Here is a 20,000-nt window from a genome sequence, read left to right as displayed (position 1 = left end):
CACGCCATCACACTCCCGCCCAGCACCGAGGAATCACTCTTAGGCTCATTTGGAGATATTTGTCATATCTTTACTTCGCGGAGACACTTCAGTGTGTTTGTGAGCAGGAAATCAATTTAAATCACCGTTTAATGTAACTTGCATAATTGATGTTTCAGTATAATAGATTGCTAATCATCCTTCATTCAGAACAGCCTGTATTTGATTTTTTGTTCATTTGCATTTGTCTGTAGTATTGTCTAAAATGGGGTTAATGTGCCAGTACATGAAAGGGTTAGGATCACACTACAAAAAATCTTTGCCTGTGTGTTTTCTGTTCTTATTATATAAAAATGCCATTATAGAATTTTTAAATTAAATTTCCCATATACTTTCATTTCATACAAAACATTGATTAAAATATATATAAATTTGAATTTATATAGATTAACATGAAGGAAACAAATTACATATGGATAATATTGTAGTTTAGGATATGGATTATATTGTAGTTTAAGATGTGTTTAAATAAAAAGAATGTTATAATAATGTTTTGACATTTTGAAATGTTTCAAATTCCAATAAGTATATAACCACACAATCTGTCGACTGAGTGCAGATAGAAAACACCGGAACGCGACCTGTTGGTTTCAGGTCCTTGGCACTTGAAGGAAGACTGTAGTAAAAACAAGGCAACATGGACAGAGTATAGCTCACTTTTTAATCTTTGTAAGGCAAAGAACAGGAATTTCCTTTCCTGAACTTTTGAACACGTGATTTTTACATGTAGTGCTATGTTACATGTAGTCTGTGTAATTCTTTACATGTAGTTACATGTACTGGCAAAAGCTTGAACATGTATTTTAAGAATTAAGTCGGAATGGCCTCTTCCTTACACACTCAGGAAGAAGCATCTGCTTTTACTTAAATTCTTTAAAAATACTGAAATTGGGAAAAGTGTGGTCACCTGCCCCGCTCCTCCGAGCTATCCGGATGAGCTCCAGGTTCGTGAGGTTGGTGATAGGCAGGAACAGTCCGGTAGGAGTTGGATAGTCCAAGTATCGCCGAACACCCGACTGAACTCTGTGTGGACGTGCGCAGTATTTAAATCACCACTGAACCTGCACCTACGTTGCACTGAACTGAAACTCTGGTACTTACTGTAGGGTATTGTTTATTGCACATGTTGTCTGATAAAGAGTTTATATGTATTCTGCACTTCTAGGCATCAGTATTGATCCCTGTACTTCTACAGTGTTCTAGTTCATTGGTATATTGGACTCTAACCTACTGCACTGTACTAGGATGTACATTGTGAGGAAATGACAAAGCACTTTTGTAAGTCGCTCTGGATAAGAGCGTCTGCTAGATGCCGTAAATGTAAATGAATATGTAAATGAAGGGGCTCTAGAGACTTCGCAAGCGGTAACCAGGGGAAGGAGGGACAGGCGACAGAGGGGAGTGGCTGATTATTGGTGAGACGAGGAAGATGTGGGAGGGGCTCAGAGTGTGACCACACGCAGTCCCGCCTACACAGGGCCGGCTAACGAATCCAGCGTCTCAAATCCGCAGCGCTCTGTGTGTCCAAGTGTCTCTCGCACAGCAAGTGTGTGTGTGTAGCAGGGAGAACACAACGCAGCATGAGCAGAAACAGACGCACGGAGTTAGCGCCCACGCGTCCGAGGTACTCCCGTTTTAACTCCGGGAGGTTATCGATCCCCGGTTTTCCGCTTGGGCGATGTGTGTTTGGGGTGTATCATCACGTCGGCTTGTAGCCTGCCAGGAGGAGCCACTGGTAGGCGGTCACGGCCTCTGGTGGGATCTCCTGCCGGACCTGGAAGCCTTTCTCCGGGTAGTCCCGGATCCGCTCCACCGCACCTGCAGAACACAGTAAGTCACGCCACGTGTGCAGCCTTCCAGGGACACGCCCACCGGGTGCAGACATGTTACATGTATCAGAGCGACATGCCCACTGTGTGCAGACATATCTCTGTAAACATACACGTTCCCCGGAAACACTGCATGTTGAGCTGGACTGTATTTTACTCTATTAATGACAAAATCTATTTAAAAGGTTCATTTGAATGTTAATCGCTGTGTGTTAAGGAAAAAATGGAAATTCACACAAACACACACACACACAGTGTACCGAGCATGCAGCTGATGAGGTGCCGAGCGGGGCCCACGGCACGGTTGGGGTATTCCGTCATGTCCATGGGTGGGGACGTGACGATGGCATGCGCGCTTTCCTCTGCGCCGGGCCACTGCTGCAAGAAGGAGGCACGAATCCTCCGCTCCATGAACGGCTGCTGGACCAGAATCAGCCTGCGCGCTTTAGTGCAGCGCACGCACACACACATAATGGGACATTAGTCATTCAAAATGACTAATTCATACAGAGTAGGTACAAAGTATCAGTGTATAATTAACCATCATTAAGTATATGGCACAGTTAGACTGTACCGTCTACTTATCAGGCTTGGAGGAGGAACTGCTCCTTAAAAAAGTAAGATAACTAAGAAATATAACCCGACAAAATAAAGAACAGACTTCAGTATAAGAAAACACGAAATAAACAAACAACAAAAACCCCATACATCAGATTACTTTGCAAGCCTGCTTTGTGAAATGTGGCATTTCAGAGACGGTACAGTGGCAGCCGACTTAAACCCTGAAGCGGTTGGCTTGACTTTCCCTTTACTTGCCTGGCATCATTAAACACGAAACCTCGACTGAGATCATTTAGTAAAGAATGTCAGAAGGTCTGTTGGTCTGCAGCAACCGCCCTTAAACAGGCGCATGCGTTCTTCACCGCCATTTTCTGATGCTCTCCTGCTCTCTAGTGGAACAAAACGTCATGAGCCCGTCAGCCCGCGCCGGCTTTGTAGGAGCTAGGCGACGCCATCCTGGGGTCGTACAGACTGGAGATCAGCACTGTTGGGAGGGGGACGCGACTGATTAGACATCAGCAGTCTGGCTGCACCTGGTATTCGGTTCTCTCTGAGGGTCTGGTAGGAGTAGCGGAGGTTCTCTCCCGTGTTAGTGGCAGCCGTCTCGAGCAAGATGCATCCCCGGGGGACCCCCATCGCCACGGCAACATCCTGGAACACCTCAGCCTCCGGGCGTGTCCACACCCCTACGGCAGGTGCAGATGAGAATCACATTTGACTATTAAAAATACAAAACAAAAATTTAGGTAGTTTTTTAAATTCAGCACTTTTGGGGTTTTAATGACCAGAAAAGAACATTTCTGTAACGCAGTTTCATGTCAAAACAAAAGTGCTATAAGAATGAACGTATGATCTGAATAGTCCCTTAAGGAGCAGTGAGTGAGGGAGCGAGTTGCTCAGGACTGCACGACTACACAGAACCTGTAAGAGGCTTTAGGATAGGCCAGAGTTCCTCTCCCTCACCGCCTTGTGACTGACCTGCGGTTTGGTTTCCCAGGTAACCGGTGAAGAGGAGGCAGGGGGCCCAACCCCCCTGGAAGAGCTGGGCTGACCGCTCTGCTACACGGACATCCTGGCAACCGAAGCCGATGATGACGTCACTCTGTGCAGATCAGAGAAATATCACGCAGGAGGGTCCAGAGACCCCGCACACTCAACACAGCGACTCACACACAGCTGCAGTGTGAGAACTAAACGCAGCGACACACACACACAGCTGCAGTGTGAGAATGAACGCAGCGACACACACACACAGCTGCAGTGTGAGAATGAACGCAGCGACACACACACACAGCTGCAGTGTGAGAACTAAACGCAGCGACACACACACACAGCTGCAGTGTGAGAACTAAACGCAGCGACACACACACACAGCTGCAGTGAGAGAACTAAACGCAGCGACACACACACACAGCTGCAGTGTGAGAACTAAACGCAGCGACACACACACACAGCTGCAGTGTGAGAACTAAACGCAGCGACACACACACACAGCTGCAGTGTGAGAACTAAACGCAGCGACACACACACAGCTGCAGTGTGAGAACTAAACGCAGCGACACACACACACAGCTGCAGTGTGAGAACTAAACGCAGCGACACACACACACAGCTGCAGTGTGAGAACTAAACGCAGCGACACACACACACAGCTGCAGTGTGAGAACTATACACACTTCCCTACCTTTTCTAGAGGTTGCCGGAGACGCAGGTAGTCCCACAGAACTCTGGCTCTTTTCTCTGTCTCTTCGTCCATGCCCAGCACATGGTTTCCTGGCAACAGTAAGAGCAGGCAGTGGAAACGTGACACCGAACGACCGAGGAGGAGCGTGAGACACCAGTGAGGCCTTGCTGAGTCACCGCTGGGGTGTTGTGAACAGCAGCTCTGCTCACCCCTCTGTAGTATTGAGCCTTTAAACGCTGCGCTCACCACCGCGCGTCCCTCAGACTGACACAAACCATCTCAGCTGTCGTTTCGGCTGCTGCGCATCAGAGAACCAGGATGCTCGAACTTCAGTAACGAAACCCATCACTAGTTAACGCCCATCTCCACCCCTCACTAATTCATGTTTGTCTTTTTTCTGCTGCTTCATCCTTCTGTGTACTTGCTGTGTTCGTGTGGGTTACCGTGGCGAGAGGACCGCCCCTTCTTAGCCTCACAGCGCCCCCTGCTGCTGCACACTCATCCTACAGGGGTCTGCTACCAAACACAGCGCCCTCTGCTGCTGTTCGATCATCCTACAGGGGTCTGTTACCAAACACAGCGCCCCCTGCTGCTGCACGCTCATCCTACAGGGGTCTGTTACCAAACACAGCGCCCTCTGCTGCTGTACGATCATCCTACAGGGGTCTGTTACCAAACACTGCGCCCCCTGCTGCTGTACGCTCATCCTACAGGGGTCTGTTACCAAACACAGCGCCCCCTGCTGCTGCACGCTCATCCTACAGGGGTCTGTTACCAAACACAGCGCCACCTGCTGCTGCACGCTCATCCTACAGGTGTCTGTTACCAAACACAGCGCCACCTGCTGCTGTACGCTCATCCTACAGGGGTCTGTTACCAAACACAGCGCCCCCTGCTGCTGCTTTTTTAACAAGCATGACATCACAAGCATGTTGGGATTATTCTTAAGCACCATAAGCAAATGGTTAGAATCCCCTCCTTCAACAAACTGACAGCTTACAGTAGTGATTAATAACTAGTTTATAAATGGCCATTTGGAATATTTTAAGGGTTAGGAGAGGAACGTCAAATGCTAATCCTTTTACTTTTAAAATGCCGCGGGTCTACGACGAGTCTCAGCAGAGGTCAGACACAAGCTCTGCCCCTCAGTCACCTGCCAGTGTCACAAAATCACGTGACATCACTCAAACATCATCTCCTGATTGGGCCACTGCCCAAACGTGAGACAGTGGTAAAAGGAATTAGACAAAGCATTTGACGCTTGAACGTGCGGTAAGAAGTCAGAAGGTGGGTATGAACCCTACGCAACATCAGGGCATGCAGTGCAGGGATTGGCTCACAGCGTAAAACAGCATAGTCAAACAGACTGGACATTCAGGTACATAAAAGACAGAATTTTAATAAATACACGGTATACAGATTTTTCTACAGATTTCCCGTGTCGATGGGAGATGCAGCTCTTCTGTCTTGATATCCTGAGTCAGCCCTTTTCTAGCTTCTGGTCTAACAGCTACCAAAGCACGTTCTGTTGGATGTTTTAAAGGAGCGTTCAGGATAAAATCCTCTTAACCAGCGACATGGACATCTTGTGGCACCTCTACCATGTGGCAGGCTTTTCCTTGCACTGCTGTTGACCGTCGTACAGTTCCCGCAGGTACAGAATGAGCTCTTCCGTGTTTTGCCCCGTCAGCGCAGACACAGGGATGACCCGCTGGGTCACACGACCCCTGAGGGTGTCCAGCTTGTCCAGGGTGCCCGCCACGTCCATCTTGTTGGCCACGATGGCGTGCGGCCTGGCGGACAGGCCTGGCTCGTACTGGTCCAGCTCGTAGCGCAGGTCTCGCAGCTGTTCCCAGGGCTCCGAGGACGTCATGTCCAGCACAAAAAGCAGGACATGGCAACGCTCGATGTGACACAGGAAGGAGATGCCCAGGCCACGGTTGAGGTGGGCGCCCCGGATCAGGCCAGGAATGTCTGCCACTGGAGATGGACAGAGGAACAGACAGAGAGGGCAGGGATGGACAGCGAGAGAGAGAGAGAGAGAGACAGACAGACAGACAGACTCAAGAGAGACAGACAGACGGGAGAGAGAGAGACAAACACTCAGGTCAGTTTTATTTGTGCAGCACTGTGCTAGAACAGATGTGGCCATAAACACAGTTTTACAGAAACCCAAGACCGGACCTGTACTGATTAACCAGAGGTCACAGTGGGAGGGAACACCCTGCCGGGAGCCACACCCGGCCAGGAGCCAAGCCCCTCCCCCTCTGGGCATCACCAGGCACAGCAACCTTTATCATTAACTTGGACGTGAATAACAGTTCATGAGCGCTCAAGTTACAGCCCTGCAAGGGACATGCAAGCCGTTGAGCCTGTGGGTGTGGCTTTGAGGGCGTAGCAGTGTCAGTGGGCATCATACCTGCCAGCTGCTCGTGGTCTCTGTACCTGACGATGCCCACGTGTGGGTTGAGTGTAGTGAAGGGATATGCAGCTACGGCAGGCCTGGCATTGGAGACAGCCCTGAGTAACGAAGACTTGCCTGCATTTGGAAAGCCCACCTGCGGACGGGGAGCAGGAAGAGGGAAAGAAAAGATCTAAATCATATATCTTCATTCTGACTCCAACGATTCACACAACACAAAGTGGTAATAGCAACATAAGATTACGTAAACACTACTACAGTATACCTGTGTAAACATACTCTACTACAGTATACCTGTGTAAACATACACTACTATACCACACCTGTGTAAACATACACTACTACACCACATCTGTGTAAATATACACTACTACAGTATACCTGTGTAAACATACACTAATACACCACATCTGTGTAAACATACACTACTACAGTATACCTGTGTAAACATACACTACTACAGTATACCTGTGTAAACATACACTACTACACCACATCTGTGTAAACATACACTACTACACCACATCTGTCTAAACATACACTACTACAGTATACCTGTGTAAACATACACTACTACACCACATCTGTGTGAACAAACACTACTACACCACACCTGTGTAAACATACACTACTACAGTATACCTGTGTAAACATACACTACTACAGTATACCTGTGTAAACATACACTACTACAGTATACCTGTGTAAACATACACTACTACAGTATACCTGTGTGAACAAACACTACTACACCACACCTGTGTGAACATACACTACTACACCACACCTGTGTAAACATACACTACTACACCACTTGTGTAAACATACACTACTACAGTATACCTGTGTGAACAAACACTACTACACCACACCTGTGTAAACATACACTACTACACCACACTTGTGTGAACAAACACTACTACACCACACCTGTGTAAACATACACTACTACACCACACTTGTGTAAACATACACTACTACAGTATACCTGTGTGAACAAACACTACTACAGTACACCTGTGTGAACAAACATTATTTCCACCTTCCTCCCTCCTGCCTTCAAAGTTAACTTTGTCATTCCTTCACATGTTTGTTCCAGACACACAATAAATGCACACAACAGTGCAACTACACAATGAATACAACAAACACAGGCTAGAAACTGTACACAACACTGTTATTAAACCATACAAATCTCTAGCGAGTAGACTAAGCAGATCGGAAAGCAGAGGGCGGTACAGCGCAGTAGAGCGGAGGCAGAGGACATTGGGATGGATGACTGCCGGTCACACTGATGGCTGGTGATGGACAGGACCCCTCCTCCCTCTCACCAGTCCTGCATGGGCCATGGTACGGAGCTCCAGGTGGAGCACTCTGGCCTCGCCCCTCTCTCCGGGCGTGGCCGTCATTGGCGCGCGGTTCTCATTGGACAAGAAGAAGTGGTTCCCCTTGCCGCCCGCCCCCCCGTGCACAGCGACGAACTGCTGCCCGTGACATGCCAGGTCTGCCACGACCCTGCCCTGCTCCTTCACAATGGTTCCCACGGGAACCTACACACACACACACACACTCACTCCATTACAGTCCTGCTATAAACTCCCTCTTCCTGTGATCAGTACTTGGATTTCCAACACTAGCGTTGCTTTACGAGAGACCCCACACTACACTTTACTCAAATTAACAAGATCAAGGTTTTTTAATACAATTAATTTTAATTTCTTTTAAATTGTGTGTAGAGGTTGTTCAGGCTGTCTGGCTTGTGTGACAGTATGAATATTTGAAAAGGAACACAACTTCCTCTCTCCATGTTTAGGTATTTTTGCTCCCTTCTGTCTGACAGATGTTCAGTAACTTCTGCAGATGTATTTGTAAAGTAGACTCACGGAGATGTAGGAGGAGCTGCCGTTGCGTCCGTAGCAGTTCTTACTGCCTCCAGCCTCTCCATCCTGCCCCCTGTACACCGCCGACACCAGCGACAGGGACTTCACCTGCCTGTTCACTGCACACGGAGACGCTCGTCAGTAACTCGCAGCCACAAGACTGGAACTCCCACGCAACCGATCGGCCGCTCAGCTAAAGCCCTCGTAAGCCGCGCGCTATTAGCCTGCTGGAGAGCACGTGATTCGTCAAAACCCAAAAAATGTATCCTGCAGGTTTCTGTAGCCCATTTGTTTGTACGCTGACAACCTACCAAGAAGATTCCTACTTTCTCACCTAGTTTCAACTAGAACTTACCAAGCTTTGGCTCTTCTACGCGCATCAATACAGTCAACAAATCACGGACTAAATGTGGAACTTCAGACTGAGATGGGCAGCAGAACACTGTTAAAGCCCCTGAACCCTCTGGGCAGTAGAACACTCTGCAGGTCACACATGGAGGGTATGTAGCTGACAGCCATGTTATGATTGCGCAACACCCTACAACCGTGCCCCAGCCAGCGACCCCTGAGCTACCAACAACCGGGTCCAACCAGTAAAGAAAGGCAGCTGCCATTACCTTCAATGACGATGTCGCCTCCGTTTCCACCGTTGCCCCCGTCCGGGCCGCCCCACTCTTTCCGGGGTTCGCTGTGAAAGGTGCACGCCCCCTTGCCGCCGGAGCCCGCCTCCAGCTTCACGCGCCGATGGTCTACGAAGTACCGAGTCTGCGGGACCAACCATTTAAAACGCGCTTATGAAAATCAGCCTTACGGTGCTTTCACTCAGATGGTATTCAGTCCTTCAACTTATTAGGCGCAGCTACACTACACAACACCCTGAGAATCACTGAACCTACTCAGAAGCTAAATGACCGATGGTAACTATGCTAACTTGCTGTCGTTTGCATCTTATTTCCAGCATCCACCCGTCCAAGGCGGCGCGTGTACGCACATCGCATTTGGCGTTATTCAAAAGCCTTGGAATGAACATTGTTTGCGCGTGCACCTTCCCTTTAGTTCAAAGCCGGACACCGAGCCACGAGCTCCGCGTGCCGCACGAGGAGCGACTCTGCGAGAGAACGCGCCGCTGCGGCTCGCCGCTCGCGCCGTCGCGCGGCCCACCTACCAGCTGCTTCTCCGAGAGCTCGTGCTTCTGCGGGCGTCCGCGCGCTCTGGCGCACGCCTGGCAGCTGAGCGAGAGGTTCCGCCGCAGCCGCAGCGCCAGCCGCGTCGCCATGGCCGCGCGGTTTGAGCGGCTCGCACCGGCTGAGGTCGCACTACTCGTCGGCCCCGCGCAGCGAGAACGACCACGCCGTGTTCCCGTCAGGCAAGCGCAGGACTTCGGCTCGCCGTCGCCGCTAACGTCGCTAGATCCGGAAACGGCGACGCCAGGACTCCCGAGTGGGCGGGGCGGCTGATGACGTCGCGATGACGTGGCTGGCCTCGGTCAAAGCTCCACGGTGACGCGTGTGCGTCACAGCGTGACTGTTCTGTGAGGGTTCTCGCTTTACCTCAAAGTCCCAGTGTTGCATATGCTTCATTATGCCTTCATATGCATATGCTTCATATGCCTGGATGCAGGCATGTGACAGTTTGTGAATTTGGGCATTTGTTTTCAAAATGATGGCGTGCTTGGTTGGCGCAGGAGACAAAACAAGCTAATTTTTAAAAAGCCAGTTTTTGTTTCTAAAGGTATGTTCCAACCCGTTTAACAATTCTCATGATTTAATAACACGCCCTAGATTACATAGGACCTCTTCTGACCCAATTTCTAGAACAAAACGATCAAATACAAGTTATGAAACGGTTCTTGTGACATATGTTACATGGAGCTTTTAACCTTAAGATAGCTACAAAAGATGTCATGTGACCTCTCACAACAAGAAAAAATGCCAATGATCTGATCAATTAATTTAACGCATTCAGTTCCTTTGAATCATTTTTTTTCCCTGATGTTCAGTTCAAATCATATTTAAACAGACTTAAACATAAAGGTAATGTCAAATCAGTTAATAACATAAAATGTGGGGCAAGCCCCACCCTTGGGGATTGAAAATTTGGGGTCGCTGCACTTCTTCGGGAATCCTCTGTGATTTTATGGTCTATGAAGGTGGCCCTGGAAAGAACACCTTACTTGGCATGGGAGGTGATGTTGTGGTCAAACTGTGTGAAACACTCTCATCACATCAAAACTGCAGAGTATTTGCTGACAGTTTGTTTTCTTCAGCACCACTGGAGCACAGGCTTCTTCAGCAGCACGAACACTCCGCGGCAACCACTTGGCTGGTTGTCAGCTTGAAGATGAGAAGAATCTTGCCAAGAAAGGCAGAGGATCTGTTGATTCCAGGGTGGAGAAAGAAGAAAACATTGTCATTGTCAGGTGGTATGACAAACCTGTTACCCTGATCTCATCCTACTGTGCAATTGAGCCTCAAGACAAATTGCGATGCTGGAGCAAATCAGACAGAGCATTCGTGGAAGTTAACAGGCCAGACATTGTGAAGGAATACAACACATTCATGGGGAAATGGACCTCCTTGATGCTTGCATTGCAAGGTACAAGTACATTGCAGTTTGCACTATGTACATGTGTTTTAAGTTCACTACATAAATCTGTGGCTTGGTTTTGTGCAAAACAAATCTGAAAAAGAATATGTTGTTAGTTTTAACCAGCATTGTTGCAAATTAAAAGGAAAAAATGTATTATTAACCAAATAACAGTCTATCTGATTTATTTTATGTAATGAAGCTGTTTTAGACATTATATAATGAAACTGTTTGATATGCTAACATGAGCTTATATTTATTCATGTTATTTAATGAAGCTGTCTGAGATGCTAATATGATTTCATATTTATTCATATGTCAAAATGAAGCTGTTTGAGATGCTAACATGATTTCATATTTATTTATGTGTTATAATTAAGCTGTCTGAGATGCTAACATGAACTCATATTTATCCATGTCTTATATAATGAAGCTGTTAACATGGTTTCATATTTATTCATGTGTTATATAATAAAGCTGTTTGAGGTGGTAACATGATTTCATATTTGTTATATAATGAAGCTGTTTGAGATGCTAACATGATTTCAGATTTATTCATGTTATATAATGAAACGGAGATGCTAACATGAGCTCATATTTATTCATGTTATATAACGAAGCTGTCTGAGATGCTAACATGATTTCACATTTATACATGTTATATAATGAAGCTGTTTGAGATGCTAACATGATTTCATATTTATTGTGTTATATATTATATAATGAAATTGTCTGATATGCTAACATGAGCTCATATTTGTTATATAATAAAGCTGTCCGAGATGCTAACATTTCATTTTTATTCATGTTATATAATAAAGTTGTCTTAAACATTATATAATGAAGCTGTTTGATATGCTAACATTTCATGTTTATTCATGTGCTATATAATGAAGCTGTCTGAGATGCTAACATGAGCTATTCATGTTATATAATGAAGCTGAGATGCTAACATAAGCTCATATTTATTCATGTTATATAATGCAGCTGTCTGAGATACTAACATGATTTCACATTTATACGTTATATAATGAAGCTGTTTGAGATGCTAACATGATTTCATATTTATTGTTATATAATGAAACTGTCTGATATGCTAACATGAGCTCATATTTATTCGTTATATAATGAAGCTGTCCAAGATGCTAACATCTAATTTTTATTCATGTTATATAATGAAGTTGTTTGATATGCTAACATTTCATGTTTATTCATGTGCTATATAATGAAGCTCTGAGATGCTAACATGTTCATATTTATTCATGTTATAAAATGAAGCTGTCTGATATGCTAACATGAGTTCATATTTATTTGTGTTATATAATTAAGCTGTCTGAGATGCTAACATAGTTTCATATTATTCATGTTTTATAATGAAGCTGTCAGATGCTAACATGATTTTATATTCATGTGTTATGTAATGAAGCTGTCTGAGATGCTAACATGAGCTCATATTTATTAATCTGTTATATAATGAAGCTGTCTGAGATGCTAACATGATTTCATATTTATTCCTGTGTTATATAATGAAGCTGTTTGACAGCTAGTTACAGTGATGCTCTTTTAACACTCGCTTCCCCCTGGGGGAGAATCCACCACTCACGCTCTGTTTCCAGTATAGCAAAACCGGAACAGGAAATAGTAGCACAATAGATAAATAAATAAATAAATAAAATAATATTATTTTGCAATAAACAAATTAACTGCTAAATCAACTAATGAATTAATAAGCCAATAAGGCCAACATTTATAGAAAAGAAAACATATCTAAAATTTTACTTTTGTGAAATGTGAAGTCATTTTGAGATTTAATGTTTTTTTTAGAAATTGAACTTTTAAGAAATGGAACTACAGAAAATGTTATCACAACACAGACAACACTCTGGTTTAGAAAAACTTACATTCATTAAAAAAAAAAATTATACTGAAAATCAATCTAATTCAAAATATGTACAAATTATGAAGGTATACAGGGTTTAAGCTTTGGCTATGGTCACTTAAATGGATCCTAAGTGTAATCATCTATGTGCCAAAAATTCAGCAAGAAAAAAAGATTATTTATATATATATATATATATATATATATATATATATATATATATATATATATATATAAAGTGTAATTAAAAAAATACTAAAAAGCCTTTTTCTAATTTATCAAGTAAACCAACGTAATAAAAAGCGTGTCACAGGAGGTCATACTTCACGGAACTGACTTTTGTCAGCTTCTGATATAATATTCATTCATTCGTTCATTTACTCATTCATTTAAAAAAAGCTAAATAAATATTTCCTTATTATCTAAATACAAGAAAACAAAGAAATAAATGTTAAATCCTATAAACAAAATTATTTCTGCTCGTCTGGCTGTGGACTATGCTAAGACACTGAGTGAATACTCTGTATAAAACAGGAATAATGCAGAACAGCATCGGCGTGGATGTGTAGGTATAAAGCACATATATGAAAGAGTAATGGGGAGTTAAATCAGGAATCTGCAAGGTCACCATATTTTAACTCCCACAGTTCTTCACAGTTTATGCACAGACGAATCCATCAGAATATGATACAGTGCTGTCAGTCTATTGTGCAGGGGGTGCATTTTTTTATGCTCGAGAACAGAACAGGCACAGCAGGACAGATGCACTGGATGCATGCCGTTTTTGTTGGGGATGACCGTTTATCACAGGTGTTTCTCCCAACATTCTCTAGCAAACACTATTTTGCTCAATTGCTGTTCAGTGCCAGTGTGTTACTGGAAAGCCATTAGAATGTTCTACTTCATTCACACTCACATTAAAATGTTATGCTTCATTCACACTGACATTAAAGTGTTCTGCTTCATTCACACTGTCATTAAAGTGTTCTGCTTCATTCACACTCACATTAGAACGTTCTGCTTCATTCACACTCACATTAGAATGTTCTGCTTCATTCACACTCACATTCACATTAAAATGTTCTGCTTCATTCACATTCCCATTAGAACGTTTTGCTTCATTCACACTGACATTAGTGTTCTGCTTCATTCACAATGACATTAAAGTGTTCTGCTTCATTCACACTGACATTAGTGTTCTGCTTCATTCACATTCACATTAGAACGTTCTGCTTCATTCACATTAAAATGTTCTGCTTCATTCATTCCCATTAGAACGTTTTGCTTCATTCACACTGACATTAGTGTTCTGCTTCATTCACACTCACATTAAAGTGTTCTGCTTCATTCACACTGACATTAAAGTGTTCTGCTTCATTCACACTCACATTAAAGTGTTCTGCTTCATTCACACTCACATTAGAACGTTCTGCTTCATTCACACTCACATTAGAACGTTCTGCTTCATTCACACTCACATTAGAACGTTCTGCTTCATTCACACTCACATTAGAATGTTCTGCTTCATTCACACTCACATTAGAACGTTCTGCTTCATTCACATTCACATTAAAATGTTCTGCTTCATTCACATTCCCATTAGAACGTTTTGCTTCATTCACACTGACATTAAAGTGTTCTGCTTCATTCACACTGACATTAAAGTGTTCTGCTTCATTCACATTCACATTAAAGTGTTCTGCTTCATTCACACTGACATTAAAGTGTTCTGCTTCATTCACACTCATTAGAACGTTTTGCTTCATTCACACCGACATTAAAGTGTTCTGCTTCATTCACACTCACATTAAAGTGTTCTGCTTCATTCACACTCACATTAGTGTTCTGCTTCATTCACATTCACATTAGAACGTTTTGCTTCATTCACACTGACATTAGTGTTCTGCTTCATTCACAATGACATTAAAGTGTACTGCTTCTTTCACACTGACATTAAAGTGTTCTGCTTCATTCACATTCACATTAAAGTGTTCTGCTTCATTCACACTGTCATTAAAGTGTTCTGCTTCATTCACATTCACATTAAAGTGTTCTGCTTCATTCACACTGACATTAGAACGTTTTGCTTCATTCACACTGACATTAAAGTGTTCTGCTTCATTCACACTCACATTAAAGTGTTCTGCTTCATTCACACTGACATTAAAGTGTTCTGCTTCATTCACACTGACATTAAAGTGTTCTGCTTCATTCACATTCACATTAGAACGTTTTGCTTCATTCACACTGACATTAAAGTGTTCTGCTTCATTCACACTCACATTAAAGTGTTCTGCTTCATTCACACTGACATTAAAGTGTTCTGCTTCATTCACACTGACATTAAAGTGTTCTGCTTCATTCACATTCACATTAGAACGTTCTGCTTCATTCACACTCACATTAGAACATTCTGCTTCATTCACACTCACATTAGAATGTTCTGCTTCATTCACACTCAGATTAGAACATTCTCCTTCAAAACTAGTAAAAAGTTTTTAAAAAAATCAAGAAAACAAAAACCCATATTGAGGTGATCACACATATGCTTATTCATCTCACTATGTTGCATCCCCCGCCCAATTCTTTAACACAAGCCTCCTTACTAAATTGGATGAACACTAGGACTGATAAATACACATTTATAATTTTCTCCATCAAACAGAAGTTACAGCTGATACATGAAATATAAACATATGAACCAGCGCTAAATTCATCAAGGTTTGCGTTAAATATTTAAGTCTTGTTTCTGTCTGTTTTCTGAGTTAACATTCTCTCAGAAACCAAATGGAGGTAGCTGACGTAAGTAGCCTGAAGAAGGCCAGTTTAAGAGTGGCGTTATAAGAGAGGTTTCCAGTACTGATCTACTGATGCGCAAAGCTGAATTCTTTGCAGACAAAACCAATTTTGCTATTCGACAGCAGGGCACATTTCTCAGTGTGAGAATCCAGGAAAGAACGTCATATGTGTGTCCTGATCTTCTGAAGAACCCCTACGTTGTGTCACCAAGGAAACATGTTCTTACTGCTGGAAGGTTCCATACTGACCCTGTAGATAAAAAGCATTTAAAGGAAAAAAAGAGGAATAAAAAATACAAACAAAAAGAGAGAGAGAGAGAGAGAGAGAAAGAGAAAGAGAGAGAGAGAAAGAGAGAGAGAGAAAGAGAAAGAGAAAGAGAAAGGCATACTGAGCTAATAAACCTACACACATTTACACATTTTTATTGTTAGACCAAAGGCATGAAAAATCTGTTGGTTAGGCTGGGTTGACGTGGTTGTTTATACTGGTTTGACATGGTTGGTTATACTGGCTTGACGTGGTTATCTGGCTGCTGATTAGACTGGGTTGACGTGGTTGGTTAGACTGGGTTGACGTGGTTGGTTAGGCTGGGTTGACGTGGTTGGTTAGGCTGGGTTGACGTGGTTATCTGGCTGTTGGTTAGACTGGGTTGACGTGGTTGGTTAGGCTGGGTTGACGTGGTTGGTTGTACTGGCTTGACGTGGTTGGTTGTACTGGCTTGACGTGGTTATCTGGCTGTTGGTTAGACTGGGTTGATGTGGTTGGTTAGACTGGGTTGATGTGGTTATCTGGCTGTTGGTTAGGCTGGCTTGACGTGGTTGGTTAGGCTGGCTTGACGTGGTTATCTGGCTGTTGGTTAGACTGGGTTGACGTGGTTATCTGGCTGTTGGTTAGACTGGGTTGACATGGTTGGTTAGACTGGGTTGACGTGGTTGGTTAGGCTAGGTTGATGTGGTTGGTTAGACTGGGTTGACGTGGTTGGTTAGACTGGGTTGACGTGGTTGGTTAGACTGGGTTGACGTGGTTGGTTAGGCTGGGTTGACGTGGTTGGTTAGACTGGCTTGACGTGGTTGGTTAGACTGGCTTGACGTGGTTGGTTATACTGGCTTGACATGGTTATCTGGCTGTTGGTTAGACTGGGTTGACGTGGTTGGTTAGACTGGCTTGACGTGGTTGGTTATACTGGCTTGACGTGGTTGGTTATACTGGCTTGACATGGTTATCTGGCTGTTGGTTAGACTGGGTTGACGTGGTTGGTTAGACTGGGTTGACGTGGTTATCTGGCTGTTGGTTAGACTGGGTTGACGTGGTTGGTTAGGCTGGGTTGACGTGGTTATGTAGGGTTCTCACTGTGTTTGCCATGCTGGTGTTTTGTTGTACCTGTTCGTATGTGTAGGGTCTGGTTGTCTGGGCAGAAGGGGCAGTCTGAGTGGAGCGGAATGAAGGGTACTGCTGACCCGGGCCCTGCTGGTACTGGCTGTACTGAGCAGGGGCTCCCTGAGCTGGACCTGCACACACACACACACACACACACACACACACACACACACACACACACACACACACACACACAGTGAGTTAGACTGAGTAAATACTCTAACACAGATGCTGTCCTCTGTGGCCATCCAGCTCCTGTGACTCACTATCCAATCACACAGCTTTATGTAAACATACCAAAAACAGCCCCATTCTCCAAAATTCTACTGCAACTGAAAGAATTGCTGTTGTATTAGATTTGACGGAATTCAGAAATTCAGCCGTCAGCTCATAATTTAACTAATCACCTTGTGACTGGAAAAAGCTTCTAAATTTTCCAGATTCTCATTAAACGTGCAAGGAAAATATGCAGTTAATGTTTGCTGCTTAAAACCATGTGTATATATAAATGTGTACTCACATATAAGGTTAACATGTACAGTAGCATGCAAAAGTTTGGGCATCCCTGGTCAAAATATATGTTACCGTGAACAGTTAAGCAAGTTGAAGATGAAATTATCTCCAAAAGGCATAAAATTAAAGATGACACACTTTTGTACTTTAAGCAAAAAACATTTTTCATTTTCATCTTTTATATTTTCAAAATAACAAAAAAGGAAAAGGGCCCAAAGCAAAACTTCAGGCACCCTACATGCTTAGTACCTAGTAGCACCCCCTTTGGCAAGCATCACATCTTGTAAACACTTTGTGTAGCCAGCCAAGAGTCTTCCGATTCTTGTTTAAGGGATTTTCATCCTTTCTTCCTAGCAACAGTCTTCCAGCTCTGTGAGAGTCCCGGGCTGTCTTGCATTCACTGCTCTTTTGAGGTCAGGGGACTTTGTAAAAACTTCAGCTTGCGCCTTTTGAGGTAGTCTATTGTGGGTTTTGAGGTGTGTTTGGGATCATTATCCATTTGTAGAAGCCATCCTATTTTCAACTTCAGCATTTTTACAGATGCTGTTATGTTTGCTTCCAGAATTTGCTGGAATTTCATTGAATCCGTTCTTCCCTCTACCTGTGAAATGTTCCCCGTGCCGTTGGCTGCAACACAACCCCAAAGCATGACTGATCCCCCCCCCCCATGCTTAATGGTTGGAGAGGTGTTACATTTGCTCATTGCAGCCAAATAGTTCTATTTTAACCTCATCGGTCCACAGGACTTGTTTCCAAAATGCATCAGGTTTCTTTAGATGTTCTTTTGCAAACTTCTGACGCTGAATTTTGTGGTGAGGATGCAGGACAGATTTTCTTCTGATGCCTCTTCCATGAAGGCCATATTTGTGCAGGTGTCGCTGAACAGCAGAACAATGTACCACAACTCCAGAGTCTGCTGAATCTTCCTGAAGATCTTATGCAGTCAAGCGGGGGTTTCTGATTTGCCTTTCTAGCAATCCTACGAGCAGCTGTCTCAAATTCTTGGTCTTCCAGACCTTATCTTGACCTCCACTGTTCCTGTTAACTGCCATTTCTTAATTACATTTCGGAAATTACAACCCGAAAATGCGTGGCTATCTTCTCTTGTGTGTTTCTGAGCGTGTAGCATAGTGAATGTATGTGTGCGTGTGCATGTGTGTGAATGCATGTGTGTGTGACTGTGTGTTAACATATGTGTGCATATGAATGTGAGTTTGTGTGTGTGTGCGCATGTGTGTGGGCACGTGTGTGCGTCCTTACCGTATCCCTGGGATTGCCCGTACCCCAGCTGGGAAGGGTACTGTGGTTGGTTGAACTGCTGCTGTTGGTTGGACGCGTGCTGATACTGGGTCTGCTGTTGCTGGCTGTACTGGGTGTTCCCTACAACACCAATGCAATTAACCCCAGTAACCCCAATACAGGGAGCCTTTACCACAGAGACTGGCTGAGCTCAAAAGGTTTCTAAGGCAATGCAAGATGTGATATTAATGCTGTAATGAAAAATGTTTCAATAGAATCAGAATACTCAATATATTCTGTTATTATACAGTTCTGCTCAAAATTATTGGCACTAAATTTTCCTGATGTTTTCTGAAATACACTGAAACAAACAAACAAAAAATTTTAAATATTGTTTTGCTAATTCAGTGAAGTTTACATAAGAACTGTGGTAACGGTTAGTTTGGCTGAGACAGAATAGCTCTGCTTGAGCTCAGGTTGCTCAAATGTTCTACTATGCTTAGTAGCCTCCTGTTTGCACTGTTGATTAATGAACTGTATGTTTGCAAGTGCGCCCCCTATGGGGAATCACTCACCGCCTCCATAGTAATGCTGTGAGGAATCTTCAAAAGACCTGTCACAGCCCTGCTCTCCATAGGAGTGCTGATAGGAGTACTCCCCATGGCCTACAGGGGCACACAAACGACCACTAGACATAGCACGCTCGATCAACCGATCCGTACAACAAAAATGATTCAAAAGCTGACCCCAGCACTGGCTGACACAGGCCGTGAGAACTCTCCCTGTGGTCTCACACTCCCGAAGCGACCGTCTGTTCCAAAGAAAACGCTCAAATAAACAGCAAAGGCTGAAATTTTCCGCACACCGAAAGGACTGACGATGACCAGAGGCCAAAGCGGGGATGCCGATTGGGAGGTCAGGCTCAGCTCCGAAGAGAAGACAACGGACACAAGGTACGCGACAGAGTGCCCACTCGCAGAGAAAAGGTAGGGGAGAAATGGAAGACGTACACACGAGACTCGAGGACGGGGGAGAGGAAGAGGTCTGGAATTGAGGCTGAGAAAGAGAAATGGAGGTTGTTCCAGAGAGGCGGATAAGTGTATGTGTGTGTGAGAGTGGAGCGTCTGTGATTACCATCAGGGTAATACTGCTGCACTGAGGGTTCTCTGGAGGTGGCAGCGTGCCCATACTG

General features: G+C 44.2%; 3 protein-coding genes and 1 long non-coding RNA gene across 7 annotated transcripts in view; 1 reads left to right on the top strand and 3 right to left on the bottom strand.

Moving 5' to 3' along the window:
* LOC113589304 overlaps nucleotides 1-431 on the top strand; it is a 2,474-nt gene extending 2,043 nt beyond the window's left edge. The window contains exon 4 of the long non-coding RNA XR_003411954.2: nucleotides 1-431. This exon is cut by the window's left edge and continues 227 nt beyond it. This is a non-coding gene — a long non-coding RNA (uncharacterized LOC113589304).
* An 872-nt stretch (nucleotides 432-1,303) lies between these two features.
* Nucleotides 1,304-4,564, bottom strand: LOC113589299 (uncharacterized protein SCO4629-like). The gene is made up of 5 exons (XM_027028879.2): nucleotides 4,114-4,564; nucleotides 3,408-3,531; nucleotides 2,963-3,115; nucleotides 2,129-2,311; nucleotides 1,304-1,857 (listed from the first exon to the last, which is right to left on the bottom strand). Exons 1-5 carry the CDS (start codon nucleotides 4,183-4,185, stop codon nucleotides 1,739-1,741), a joined length of 651 nt encoding a protein of 216 aa, XP_026884680.2. The 5' UTR covers nucleotides 4,186-4,564; the 3' UTR covers nucleotides 1,304-1,738.
* A 928-nt stretch (nucleotides 4,565-5,492) lies between these two features.
* Nucleotides 5,493-9,964, bottom strand: mtg2 (mitochondrial ribosome-associated GTPase 2). Of its 2 annotated transcripts, XM_035522366.1 has the most exons (6): nucleotides 9,581-9,888; nucleotides 9,033-9,180; nucleotides 8,419-8,534; nucleotides 7,867-8,085; nucleotides 6,533-6,671; nucleotides 5,493-6,093 (listed from the first exon to the last, which is right to left on the bottom strand). In XM_035522366.1, the coding sequence occupies exons 1-6, from the start codon at nucleotides 9,689-9,691 to the stop codon at nucleotides 5,711-5,713; spliced, it is 1,116 nt and encodes a 371-aa protein (XP_035378259.1). In that variant the 5' UTR covers nucleotides 9,692-9,888; the 3' UTR covers nucleotides 5,493-5,710. The 2 variants fall into 2 exon arrangements, with proteins under 2 accessions (XP_035378259.1, XP_035378260.1); XM_035522367.1 differs by lacking the exon at nucleotides 7,867-8,085 and having other exon boundaries at nucleotides 9,581-9,964.
* A 197-nt stretch (nucleotides 9,965-10,161) lies between these two features.
* Nucleotides 10,162-20,000, bottom strand: part of LOC113589303 (SS18L1 subunit of BAF chromatin remodeling complex) — a 14,793-nt gene continuing 4,954 nt past the window's right edge. For 2 of the 3 annotated variants that reach the window (XM_035522364.1, XM_027028883.2), the window contains 5 exons: nucleotides 19,943-20,000; nucleotides 19,384-19,473; nucleotides 18,830-18,949; nucleotides 17,060-17,187; nucleotides 10,162-10,788 (listed from right to left, as the gene is read on the bottom strand). The exon at nucleotides 19,943-20,000 is cut by the window's right edge and continues 44 nt beyond it. In XM_035522364.1, the coding sequence (XP_035378257.1) occupies nucleotides 10,678-10,788; nucleotides 17,060-17,187; nucleotides 18,830-18,949; nucleotides 19,384-19,473; nucleotides 19,943-20,000 (507 nt within the window). In that variant the 3' untranslated portion in view covers nucleotides 10,162-10,677. Of the gene's footprint in view, nucleotides 10,789-15,262; nucleotides 15,929-17,059; nucleotides 17,188-18,829; nucleotides 18,950-19,383; nucleotides 19,474-19,942 lie in introns of those variants that run through there. The other variant, XM_035522365.1, reaches the window with a different exon arrangement.

This window comes from Electrophorus electricus, chromosome 24 (genome assembly GCF_013358815.1).
Source record: "Electrophorus electricus isolate fEleEle1 chromosome 24, fEleEle1.pri, whole genome shotgun sequence".
Lineage (NCBI taxonomy): Eukaryota > Metazoa > Chordata > Actinopteri > Gymnotiformes > Gymnotidae > Electrophorus > Electrophorus electricus.
Note: the sequence above shows the minus strand (reverse complement) of the source record. Positions and strands in the feature narration are given on the sequence as shown.

What these genes read in the sequence shown, in the direction of transcription:
- LOC113589299 (XM_027028879.2), bottom strand. Translation starts at nt 4,185, where the DNA reads ATGGACGAAGAGACAGAGAAAAGAGCCAGAGTTCTGTGGGACTACCTG. An exon ending in CCTGGGAAACCAAACCGCAG is followed by an intron (nt 3,116 to 3,407) that starts GTCAGTCACAAG and finishes CACCTGCCGTAG; the next exon opens with GGGTGTGGACACGCCCGGAG. An exon ending in CCTCATCAGCTGCATGCTCG is followed by an intron (nt 1,858 to 2,128) that starts GTACACTGTGTG and finishes TGTGTTCTGCAG; the next exon opens with GTGCGGTGGAGCGGATCCGG.
- mtg2 (XM_035522366.1), bottom strand. Translation starts at nt 9,691, where the DNA reads ATGGCGACGCGGCTGGCGCTGCGGCTGCGGCGGAACCTCTCGCTCAGC. An exon ending in GCAGCTCCTCCTACATCTCC is followed by an intron (nt 8,086 to 8,418) that starts GTGAGTCTACTT and finishes GTGTGTGTGTAG; the next exon opens with GTTCCCGTGGGAACCATTGT. An exon ending in AGACCACGAGCAGCTGGCAG is followed by an intron (nt 6,094 to 6,532) that starts GTATGATGCCCA and finishes GTCCATCTCCAG; the next exon opens with TGGCAGACATTCCTGGCCTG.